Source organism: Sciurus vulgaris (genome assembly GCF_902686455.1).
Source record: "Sciurus vulgaris genome assembly, chromosome: 1".
Taxonomy (NCBI): domain Eukaryota; kingdom Metazoa; phylum Chordata; class Mammalia; order Rodentia; family Sciuridae; genus Sciurus; species Sciurus vulgaris.
The window spans coordinates 6,113,162-6,125,227 of NC_136461.1; the positions used below are offsets into that span (position 1 = coordinate 6,113,162).

The 12,066-nt window shown below is 53.4% G+C and overlaps 1 protein-coding gene and 1 pseudogene across 2 annotated transcripts in view; both read right to left on the minus strand.

Annotated features, from left to right (window-relative positions):
* Window positions 1–1,622: 1,622 nt before the first annotated feature.
* Window positions 1,623–2,611, minus strand: LOC306638457 (prostaglandin reductase 3-like; annotated as a pseudogene). The gene has a single exon. The product of its transcript is annotated as a prostaglandin reductase 3-like (transcript).
* Window positions 2,612–7,642: 5,031 nt separating this feature from the next.
* Window positions 7,643–12,066, minus strand: part of SLC2A5 (solute carrier family 2 member 5) — a 36,741-nt gene continuing 32,317 nt past the window's right edge. Inside the window, exons 7-13 of the mRNA XM_079134118.1 lie at window positions 10,271–10,396; window positions 10,007–10,194; window positions 9,813–9,923; window positions 9,087–9,188; window positions 8,709–8,784; window positions 8,210–8,337; window positions 7,643–8,125 (exon numbers count right to left, since the gene is read on the minus strand). Of these exons, the coding sequence (XP_078990244.1) occupies window positions 7,919–8,125; window positions 8,210–8,337; window positions 8,709–8,784; window positions 9,087–9,188; window positions 9,813–9,923; window positions 10,007–10,194; window positions 10,271–10,396 (938 nt within the window). The 3' untranslated portion in view covers window positions 7,643–7,918. The remainder of the gene's footprint in view (window positions 8,126–8,209; window positions 8,338–8,708; window positions 8,785–9,086; window positions 9,189–9,812; window positions 9,924–10,006; window positions 10,195–10,270; window positions 10,397–12,066) is intronic.

The following is a 12,066-nucleotide window of genomic DNA, read 5'->3' on the forward strand; positions in this document are numbered from 1 at the left end:
GGAGATTACTGTTCTATGTGAGGTGCATGTGGTAAAGATTTTTTCCCATTCTGTAGGCTCTCTCTTCACATTATTGATTGCTTCCTTCACTGAGAAGCTTTTTAGTTTGGATCCATCCATTTATTGATTCTTGATATTTCTTCTTGGGTTTTAGGAGTCTTATTAAGGAAGTCAGGTCCTAAGTTGACATGATGAAGATTTGGGTCTACTTTTTCTTCTATTAGATGCAGGCTCTCTGTTCTAGTGATCCACTTTGAGTTGAATATCCTATAGGGCAAGAGATAGGGTTTTTTTAAAAAAAATATTTTTTAGTTGTAGATGGACACAATATCTTTATTTATTTATTTTTATGTGGTGCTGAGGATTGAACCCAGTGCCTTATACATGTGAGGCAAGTGCTGTACCACTGAGCCCCAGCCCCAACCCAGAGATAGGGGTCTAATTTCATTTTGTTACATATGGGTTTCCAGTTTTCCCAGCAACATTTGTTAAAGAGGCTATCTTTTCTCCGCTGTATGTTTTTGACACCTTTGTCTGATATTTATGTGGGTTTGTCTCTGTGTCTTCTATTTCATGTGTTTCAATAAAACTTTATTTACAAAAACACTTTACCAGTAATAAAAAAGCAGCCTGGGAAGATTGGGAATTTCCTAAAATCACTAGATGGCTAGTAACAAAGACAGATTCCCCAAACAGAAATTGAATCTAGACTCCGCTTTATTTCTACTATAGCACGACGTTTCTATCTCACTTCCTAAAGCTTCTCCTGCCCTATAGATGACTCGTACTGTGGATTACACTTGTGTTTCTGTGCCAACAAATCACGACTGCTTTCCCTTCTCCTTCAGATGGTTCTTGGTGGCCAGCTGATCACCCTCTGGAGAGTCATTCAGAGGAAAGGGACTCTGTTGGTTGCTGCTTCTTTTTCCCTCCTCTGGCTGCCTCTCTAGAAAAGGGATCCTCACCATTAAGAACCCCGGAACGTGTGAGAGTCACAAATCCCTTTGGGGGGGTCTAAAGAAAACTATGTCTACTTTCCTGAGAAAGAAGGTACATACACAGAAACTTTTGCATGAACTTTAGAAGGTCATTAACCCCCTGAATTCCACGTTAAGAACTTCTACTAGGAGGCAAATATTTCCTTGGGAATCGAAAACCCTAGTCCCAGCACCAAAGGGCCTATAGCAGTGATACCTAATATCAGTGGGCAGTTGCAGGTCATCCATTAGCTCAGAGTCAGTGGCTGTGAACCCCGAAGGTCAAACCCAGCTACCAGAAGCTAGAGCATAGGCTTGACCTCTGGCAACATGGTGGACGGGCTGACTCAGCACCCCTACTGCGACACACAGAGACATGCTTGGATGAAGAAGAACGTGTGGTTGTTTTAATGCAAGCTTGAATTGAAAAGAAAAGAGCAGAAACTCCCACATCCCAGAAGCAAAGCATCAAAGAAGCACGGTCAGCTTGAACTGATGCTTCAATGATCCGGAGATTAAAAGATAGACTTTTTTTGTTTTAACCTCTTAGTATGGAAGGAACTTTTACTGGCACGTTTTTTTATAAGGGAGGAGGGGGAGGAGGGAGGGAGGGAGGGTGAGAGAGGGAGGGAGAAGGGGAGAGAGGGAGGGATGGAGGGAGAGATTCATTAACACATTATTTTTGTTTTAAAAAATACATCCATCACAATCTAAAAATAACTTGATTTGAGTAATTCTCAGGCATAAAGTGCTCATTTTCTTTCTCCTTTGATTTATGTCATTGTTCTGTTTTTACAGCTTCCTGTTGACCGAATGAGGTAATTCAACTACAAATTTTCCAGCATTTTCCCCCAAGTATATAATTGACATCCTGGAAGACAGAGTCCAGGCAGTAAACCTGCCCTCTGGGGACAGGTCTCCCAGGTCAGCCTCACAGACCAGGACCCCACTGGCATGCAGCTTGAGCAAGTGCCTCGTGGCCGCCTGGTACTTGGAGAGGTAACGGTTGAGGAAGAAGCCTGGACGCTGGCAGACTTCTTCAGCAGCTCGGCGGGCAGTGTTGCTGCTTTCACAGGCGAGAGGCCAGTGGGACTTTGGTAGCCAGAGATGAACCCAATTACTATCAAGCGCCCACTGGTAGCCAAGGCATCTACGGCCAAGTCAAACATGGCTCCCCAACAGATTTCTGGACCACATCGGCGCCCTCCAGACACTGCTGCTTCAGGACGGTTCCCACGGGCTCCGTCCTGTAGTTGAGAGGACGATCACACCCCACAGATCTCAGAAAAGCGACTTTCCATCAGAAGAGCAGATTCCAATTACATGGCACTTTGCCTTCTTTGAAAGATGCACAGCAAACTGGCCCGTCCCCCCAGCTGCAGCTGTCACCCAAACTTCCTTCCCTTCTGACAGTTCTCCCAGCTCTTTCAAGCGGATATATGCGGTGGTGCCACCTACCAGCAGGGAGAGATACCGGCTTTCACCGAGGGCACTGGAGTGGCAATGCTGGCTGGCACAACCCTGCACTCTGCAGAGGAACCCGGCATCACGTAAGCCACAGCCTGGCCCACTGAGTGTGTGACACTGGCAGAGAGGCCCAAGGCTACCACCTCACAATGCCCTCGAAACCTATGTCAAAGTGGGAGCTTCGCCCATGGGGCATAGCGGCCAGCTGCATAGGTGACATCAGAGGCGTTAATGCCAACAAGTGGGCTCTGGGCAGTCCCGGGGCAGGCTGTCGGCTCACAGAAGTTGGGCTCAGCCAAGTCACCACCAGCTTCTGCGTGGCTTGGGGGGTGGCGGAGCCCTGGACGTCCAGGGAGTGGCGGGCATATGACATGTCCAGCAGGGCCCAAGCCCTGCCATGCGCTGCAGGGTGGCAGAGCCCTGGCTTGCCTCTGCTGCTCGGAGTGGGCGGGTGGGTTCTGCAATTTTTCCTTTAAGGTTAAAAGAAAACCCTATGTGCACAGAACCATGCTGTCAGGCAGGTGCCTTGACTTTGTGTTCGAGAGCCCACTCAGCACAACTCAAAGTACTTCCTGCCTCCACAGAGGGAGGCAGCCAGCAAGAGCAGGAAGCCTGGCTGGGCTTTCCTGAGTGCTCTGGCACAGCTTCTGGAGGCCACTGCGTTTATCTTCCGGGTCACGGGTCGATGCCAGGGGGGCATCACTTGTGTGTCCCGGGGCTGAGCAGCATGTGGGATGGCAGGCGCAGTGCCAGTTGATGGCGGGGGAGGAAGAGGAACTTGTGTGGGTGAGAGAAACCAGTCTCCTGGCTGCGCAGGTGGGGGGTCAGGATGCCAGCCAGCTCTGCTTCCTCGCTCGGTGCCGGTGGTGGCATAGGAGATGGCATGGGGATGACATGACTGTCTTGCTAATGCTGCACCACACCAGGTCTCATCCCACAGGTCCTTCCAGAAAGGAAATAGCCACCGCCCTGATGTCCCCTCCCTGTGGTGAGCGACACACTGTCCTCAGGCTGCACAAAGGAAAATCCCTCCAACGTAAAGGAATGACATTTAATCTGCGACTACATCCTTCCTAGATAGCAAAATGCCTTTCTTCTAAAAGGTCCTTTTCTCACTTTGATAGTAGATGAGCACTCGATCTTTTCTTTCTATTTTTAGCGGTACTGGGAATTAAGCCCAGGGGTGCTCTACACCGCAAGATGCATGTCCAGACCTTTTCACCTTTTAGTTTAAGACAGGCCCTCTCTAAGTTGCTCAGGCTGGCCTTGAACTTGCCGTCCACCTGCCTCAGCCTCTGGAGTCACTGGGATAACAGGCATGCACCACTGCTACTGGCTGATCCCTCTCTCTTAACAACCCCCGTCACCAGTGAAAACCATCCTGCCAAGACTCGGCCATTCACACACATTTCCATTCTGATGGTCCCCAAGCATCATCTGGTCTTTGCTTTTCTCTGTAGCCAATGTGGCCACTAGTGGCTCCAAACGTTTCCAATTGTGTCCTCATCAGTAAGAAACAGCAGTCTCTGAACCTCGGGTATGAGGGCATTTTTCATCTGAAGTTCTTCAGGTGTGTGCTCCTAAGTGGTGAAACAGTCAAGCAGGGCAGCCAGGGAGGAGGCGGGGACAGCGCACCGAGGATCTCAGCCCTGCCTGTCTACCCTGCCTGCACTCGGGGCTCCCCCTGGTTCTGAGGGAGACTCCTGTCTGGTCACAGAGGACAGCAGGGCTGACTGCTGGGTTTTCTTCCAGGGCTCTGACGTATCCCTCATGGGACGGCGTTCCACCTCCCGCTTTGCCCTCTCCGCTGCACACCCCGCAGTCTTACACAAATGGGGGCTTTAACCTAGCCTCTGCACACCTGGTTCCTCGAGGGCTCCCCCATCTCCTCTCCAGGACAGCTGGGGTGATTCTCTAGATTGCACATCAGCCAGTGGCCTCCCATCACAGAGTAAAACCTCCAGTCCTCCTGGTGGCCCACAGGCTGGGATAGCACCTCCTTCCTGTGACCACTTCCTTTCTGCTCCTGTACCACCTGCCTCCTCACTTCCTGAGCCCTGACCCACCCTCCCCTTCCCCAGGACTTTTGCATCCACGTCTCTCTTGGGGCTGGCTCCCGCCCTTTAGGCAGAGGGCCCTTCTCCCTGAAAAATAGAAGTTCTCCACCTTCGCCTGTTATGAGATTGTTTTTCTCCACGACAAGGCTCTCCTCTTCGCTGTAGCCCTGGGACCTGGAACAGTGCCTGACACACAGTAGCTGCTAACAAGTTGGCGTGGTTCTCTCTTGAACTCCACAGTCAACTTTCTTCTAGACATCGTCTGCATGTCCCGTGAGCTCCTCCATCCCAGACCTGTTCAAAAATGACATCATCTTCTCCTAAAACCTGCCTCCCAGCTCTTGGAACCCTTCCCCATTGACCCATGTTATAAACATGGCGGGGACACCGGACTCCTTTGAATGGCTCCCAAATCTCACTGGTTGGCTCTTGGGGTATCCTTTACATTCAGCCGGACCATGGCTAGCTTTGCTGGACCCCCACTGCTTCTCTGCCAGGCACACTGGGATTATTGTATGATTAAGTTCAGACTCAGAGTGGCCCCAGGACTCCTGGGATCTGACACAGATCCGGGCTTCCAGGCTTCGCTTCCAGAATAAATTACTGGGAGTTCCCCTAGGCTGGAGGGCTTCGCACTCCGTCTTCTCCCACTGGTGACATCCTGATTGTCTTTCCTAATTTCCTATCTCCCTTCTCTGCTCCCAGACCCCTCCCCTCCCCTCTTTCTGTATTTCACTAACCCCTGTGGGTACTCGGATCTCTAGATCTTTCCCTGTGTAACTGTCTTGTTAAATTGCACATGAATTCACATCAGAGCCTCCCAGTCTGATCTATTGCCACGTGGATTGTTCTAGACGCCCTTTCATTTTTTTCTGCCCTTGCCCACTGCTACAGCGATAGGACTTCTATACCTGCCATGCACTTACGAAGTGCTTCCGCCATGGTAGGGATGGATGGCGGGCACTCGAAGAATTTTACTAAAGAGTTTATTTGTCCTCAAGATTTCATCCTGCTGGGCGTGGTGGTGTGTGTTTATAATCCCAGCTACTCAGGAGGCTGAGGCACGAAGATCACAAATTTGAGGCCAGCCTCAGCAACTTAGTGAGACTCTGTCTGAAAATAAAAATTGAAAAGGACTGGGGTGTAGCCCGTGATAGAGCATCTGCCTAGCATGCTAAAGGCCCTGAGTTCAATCCCTAATACATCCTTCCTAGATAGCAAAATGCCTTTAAAAAAAAAAAAAAAAAACAATGCTCACTCCCAAGTACTTAAAAATACCCAAGGGTAATACATAGCATAGATCTGAACACTCTACATATAAAGTCATTCGATTCTCACAATAGCCATGTTGTTGTGGGAAGCAGACGGGTCATGAAGCAGCCAGCAGCACTCAGAGAGGAGAACTGCAAACTATTTCACTCTGGTGGGTCCAAATTCTAAGCCCTGATCCAAAAATTACATCATCTCCTAAAACCTGCCTTCCAGCTCCCAAAAGGTAGGGACCCAGGGTTCATCAGGCTTCCTGGAGAAAGGCTGACAGAGGGGAGGGAATGGACTCTTTCCCTGGCATTTTTTAAAATATATATATTTTTTAAACTAAAGGTCCATTGTTGCTGGACCTTTATTTTATTCATTTATTGATATGTGGTGCTGCTAATCAACCAGTGCTCACACATGTGAGGCAAGCGCTCCACAACACCAGCCCAGGCATTGTTTTTTTTTTTAATATTTTTTTTTAGTTGTAGATGGACCTTTATTTTATTTATTTATACGTGGTGCTGAGAATTGAACCCAGTGCCTTGTGGCAAGTGCTCTATTGCTCCACCGCCGAGCTACAATTCCAGCCCCCAGGCATTGGCTTTTTTACCATAAGGCTTTTATAATATCATTTTACAACCAGGTCTGGTTTTGCCATCATGATGTGAGACATTTATTATTAGTTAATTTTATTAACTAATTAATAATTAATTAATAATTAATTTATTAATTAATTTTCAGCTGACGTACAGGATAGCTTAAGTGACTGGTCCCGCTGCACAAATACTAAGTGGCAGAGCCGAGGTCTGAACCTGGAGGGTAGGTATGCAGGATCATGAACCTCCTGGGCTGCCTGAAGGAGAGTTCCCAACAGTGCCACAGGCCCTCCAGCCCTGGCTCAGACCTCACTCACCATGCCTCGGTGCCAAGGCTCCATCTGTGGCTGGCTCTCACTTGGTTGGGATGGCAGAGCCCTGCTGCAGGTCAAGGATGGTTCAACCACCACCATGTGCTCTGTACTTTCTCTGGGTCTCACTGTGCTTCCCTGTTGTTTGACTCATTGCCAGTGGAACCCCCATTTCACACCCACAAAAGCTTCTCTTATCTCCCACTGCTGTGCCCAGCATCCCTAATCTCTGCCACCCTTATTCCAGATGTCACATCATGCCTCAGGCCATCCATGCCTGCCTTCCTACAGTGCAAGTTTTCCTCTGTGTTTTTGTACATACCCTCTTTGCAGGCAGACACACACACACACACACACACAAACACACACACACACACCCCTTTAGTCACATCTCTAAGAAAAGTCCCCAGTGCTGCCATATTGGTGTAGGGTACCTGCTCCTCCCCATCCCCATTCCTGCTGTCCTCCTTCAGGCCGCTCAGTATTCACCATGCACTGGGGGATGATGTGCCTTTCCCAACCTTAAGTTCAGCACCTCATTTTGCTCTTCTTTCAGTAGAGAAGCTTTTCATGCTTTCTCACTCCAGGCCCCTCCACTTGGGGGCTGACCCCCAGTGCAGCCCATGGGAACAGGGAGCAGCCCTCTGCCCTGCGCTGCTTGCAGAGAATTGGGTGCACCTTGGTGGAAAGTTCTCAGACCCATTTTATTGAATATACAGAAGCAATTCCATTTCCACTAGCAATATAATTCAGGGTTAGTAGTCTGAACTCAGCTAATGTCTCCCCAGGGACCCTTCTCCAGTCTTCTCTACATCATTATTCTTGACACCACACTTTCCAAGTCAGGAAAAGGGTCGGATCAGAGGATGAACTCAGCTTTCCACAGATGCTGGTGGCCCCAGGAGGTTCTTGGGGGGCCGCAGAGGAGAGTTAGTGTCACTGACAGTTAGTGTCAGTGGACACCGACAGTGTCCCATCTGGCCCTGTAGTAACTACAAAAAGCAGCATCACCAAGAGCCCCGCAGCAGCTAGTCCAGCAGGTGAGGAACGGCGGCGTGCTGACACGGGGCTGGGAGGGTGACCAGATGGGAGAACAGCACGGAGGCCCCCTGGACTGTCCCGCCACGTGGGGAGGTCAGCCGTGAGACCTGCCTTCCACGCCAGACTCGTGCCACTTCCGGATGTCACAGGCGAACAGGTCAGGGGAGTGTCCCGGGAGGAGGCCCCACGCGGACTTCTCCACAGCCTCGTCTTCACTGCTGCTTCTCTGGGGCAGACGGGAAGGTTTTCAGTTCCTCCTTCTCCGGGTGGACTCCTGGCACCTTGTTCAAGTTGGCGAAGATCTGATTGATCTCTACGAAGGTCTTGGACTTGGTCTCGGGGATAACCAGGAAGGTGTAGATGACGGTGAGGAGGCATATGGTGGCAAAGATGATGAAGCTGTAGGGGCCGAGGCCCACCTGTGGGGAGCGGCAGAGGAGGCTGAGCCAGGGCCTCGCTCCACTGTCGCCGTGTGGTGGTGCTGGGGCCCGGGTCCCACTCACTTGAATGAAGGGGAAGATCAAGCCCACGGTGAAGTTGGAGAGCCAGTGGACACTGCCCCCGATCATGAAGGCAGCCGGCCTGGAGGACTGCAGGAAGATCTCGGTGATGAGCAGCGCGGGGATGGGACCTGGGGGACAGAAGCAGGGCTGTCAGCCCTGAGGGCAGAGCGGACCACAAAGGGCCCTCAAGCCCTGGAGGTGCTGGGGACCTGGGCACCTGGCTCCAGGGGCAGCAGGGTATCTCTAGGACATGGGCTCTCTCAAATGGCAGGTCACAAGGATGTCTGGCACAATGGGTGACATCCTGCGAGAGTGCCCCGGCCCATGTAAGGAGCACAGGTTGCTGTTTTCATTTGAATTGTGCCTCGCCAGAGCCTCCAGCAAGAGGAGGAGGACAGGAGCCCTCCCTGGGCCTCTCGGAAGCTTAAGCCAGAAGTTTCTGGGCAGATAGTGCAGGACCCGGGCACTGAAACCAGGAGGCCACCTCCAGGGCACATACTGGGCCCGAGGGCGTGTCCTATGACATAGATGATGACGCAGGCAATGCTGATATAGGGCAGCCAGGGGGCGGTGTCCTGTGGGGAGGAAAAGGAGCTGATTAGTACCTGGCAAAGCAAAGACTACCTGGGACAGGGAACTGGGGGACTGGAACCACTCTGCCCAGGTGCAGGGATGGCACTCATTCCGCAGTGCCACTCTGTTGAGCTCTGGAGCATCAGCAGAGGGGGCTGTGGACTGCTGGTGGGGCACATGAGGTCCCGTCCCCAGATGTCCAGTGGACCATATTTGCCAAAAGAAATTCACTTTTGTGCCTTGTCCTTATGACATGTCCTCTCAATACTAATCGGGCCCAGCACAGCTCAGGACCCTGGCTTACCTGCAGCGCCAGAGCCACCGTCAGCACAGTGCAGGCCAGGACGCAGGTGGAGAAGCCGAGGAGGAGTAGCAGCTTCCTGCCCCAGAGCTCCACCACCAACACCTGGAGGAGGATTTGGAGGAGGGAAGAAGTGGGCTTGGGAGCTGGCATCTGGGTGCCCTCACGTCTGGCAGCATGCTCGAGTGGAGCTGCCATTGTGGGAGAGCCTCGCCATCCCTCACTCCCTCTCCTGAGGGGCCAGGCTGGCCATGTGCCCACCATGTGCACACTGGATAAGCTTGTGCCCTGGTGTGGCCAGGGGAGCGCTGCCTGGGGCACTGGGGCCTGGCTGTCTACCCTTGAGATTCTGCCTGCATAGAGGCCTGGCCCGGTCTAGAGATGGCGGAGAGCCGTGATCCATGGGCTCTTGCGGGGCCACCATGATGCCCAGTCAGGGGCCCCTGTTTCTGCCATGTTGTGGCCCCGTACAGCTCCGGGTCCCCAGTGTAGGAGTTGGAGCAGAGCCACACGACATTGGGTGCTTCTGGAGCCACGGGGTTTGGACCTCCATCCTCCGGATCTGGGAGCGGCTCCCCTGCAGCTGGAGAGCTCAGAGGCTGGGCAGAAGGACTCAAGGGGTGTGATGGCACCTCAGGTCCCGGCTCCCTCCTCCGTTGGGAGGGATGCTCTCCAGGTGTCCCTCCGTCCTCGGTGGCCAATGGGGCCTCAGCTCCCCGGGGCACTCACAGTGCAGAAGGTCATGACCACGTTGACGGCCCCGGTGCCGGCCGTCACGTACTGGACGTCATTGGCCTTCACGCCGGCGTCGAGGTAGATCTGGTCTGCGTAGTAGTAGATCTGGAAGGGAGCCAGGCGCGGGCCTCAGGGACCTGCACGCAGGCGGCCTGCGCCCCGGCCCTGCCACCCGCGGGTGCCTCTACCGCGTTCACGCCGGACAGCTGCTGGCCGGCCATGAGGACGATGATGGAGATGAGCTGCCAGCGCAGGGACTTCAGGCGGAACAGCTTCCACACCGAGATGAAGCCCTGGGCGCGCTCCGCCTCGTCCTCCCGCCGGATCTCCTCTACCTCCTGGCCCACGTCGTCCCAGCCGCGCAGCCTGCGCAGGGCTGCGGAGGGAGAGCAGAGGGCGTCGGGCCGGCGCGGGGCGTGGCCGGGCCACCACCTCCCCCGGGAGCACGTTACCTTTTCTGGCAGCGTCTTCATTTTTCTTCTGAATCAGCAGGTACCGGGGGCTCTCGGGGAAGAAGGGGAGCAGCAGGACTTGCAGCGCTGCGGGGACACCGGTCAGCGCCAGGAGGACCGGCCAGCCTGCAAGGGGGCGGCCCTGTCAGAGGCCCGCCTGCCCCCCTGCCAGGCGCTCTGCCCCCGCGCCCTGGGGGACACAGCCCCGCACAGGCAGGCTTTCTCAGCAGATGCTCAGAGGGCACTTCCAGGGCGGCTAAGTTACAGTGGCCACTGCGCACCTACCCGATGGGAGGAGGAGAAGGTCTGTGCCAGGGAGAGCACAGGTGGATGGGTGTCTCCATGTGTCACCATGCCCCCACATGGCGTCCCTCAGAGGACACTTAGCAGGAGCCGGGGAAGCCGGGCCCACTCCACTGACCTAGCCAGCCCGTGCCCAGGCATGTGCATGGAGAAGCTTGTGCCCAGGCCACAGGGACTGACCATCGGGATGGCCAGAGCAGCACTGGTTATGGAAATAACACCTGGAAGACCTGTAACAGCCCCTCAGAGTGGATGCGCAGGCGGTGGTAGGGTCATAAAATGAATTTGATACCACGTGGAAAACAAAGCCAGCCCCCACGTGAACATCCCAAACACCAGACCAGTGCAAACATCTACACAACGTGATGTCCTCACATCCAGTTCGGAAGCAGGTGAAGTCAATCCCGTGGGTAGCCACGATGGGGAAACGGGAGCCGTGGGCAAGGGTGTGACTGCAGGGTCAGCACACAGGGGCTCCCTGCGGGCAGGACTGACCGAGGGGCCCAGCAGGCCTGGGGGCTGATGCGGTTCTCATTGGGGGCTTGGTTTCTATTTGATTGATTTGATTTCTATTTTCATTCATTTCTCCTTTGATTTTGTTTTCTCCCCTTATTGTTCATGCCATTGCACAAAAAATGCTCGCATAAGTAAGTGAGCAGCTCGGGTCCTTCTCTGAGGGATACTTTTCCCCTGGGCTGGCAGCAGGTGACCATAATGGGCATCTGCGTGTCAGGTACTGGTCTAGTTTCCTGTCCTGGGTTAGCTCACTGTCTCCTCTCAGCATCCTGAGGTTCCAGGACCAGCCCGACTACCCACGGAAACACTGAGGCTTGCAGAGTGTGGGCCCCCCGCCCCCAGTCACACGATTATTTGGGAGCTAAGTTGAAGCTGCTGATCTTAGCCACGTGGCTGACAGATTTTTCATCCAATTTAAGGCTATAACCACTTGATGGTTTACCACTGGTCTCTTATAGTAGACTTCAGCTACTGAATTGAGAAGAAAAAGACCAGGAACACCCTCGTTGAGACATGATCTTTCTCGAGTCACACGTCAATCTCAGAACCTTCTCCTTAGCCTGCAACCCCAGGGTTCCTGACAAGAAACCTGACCTCCTACTTTGTCCAGAAAACGAATGCCATTCAATGTCAAGTTCAAGTTCTGCCCTGACCATCTCTCCCTAGGCCAGACCATCATCCAGAACCCAAGGGCCTGGCTGTTCCTGGATCCTCTGACCATCCCCTACTGTTAGGTGTGTGGCAAAGGCTGACTTCGTACCTCCCATGCAGGCCACTGCCACCTGGCCTCCGAGCCCATCTCCCGGCCCCACAAACTGAGATTCTCCTAGGTTGCCGAAGATCCCCAACTACAAATCCAGACCCTCTTTCTCCATCTTGCCCTCTCTCGACTTCTTTGCAGCCTGACACAGTGGCTACCCTCTTCCTGTGCATCTTCTAGCATCTTCTCCCACCCTATCGTCTCTTGGTCTTCCCCT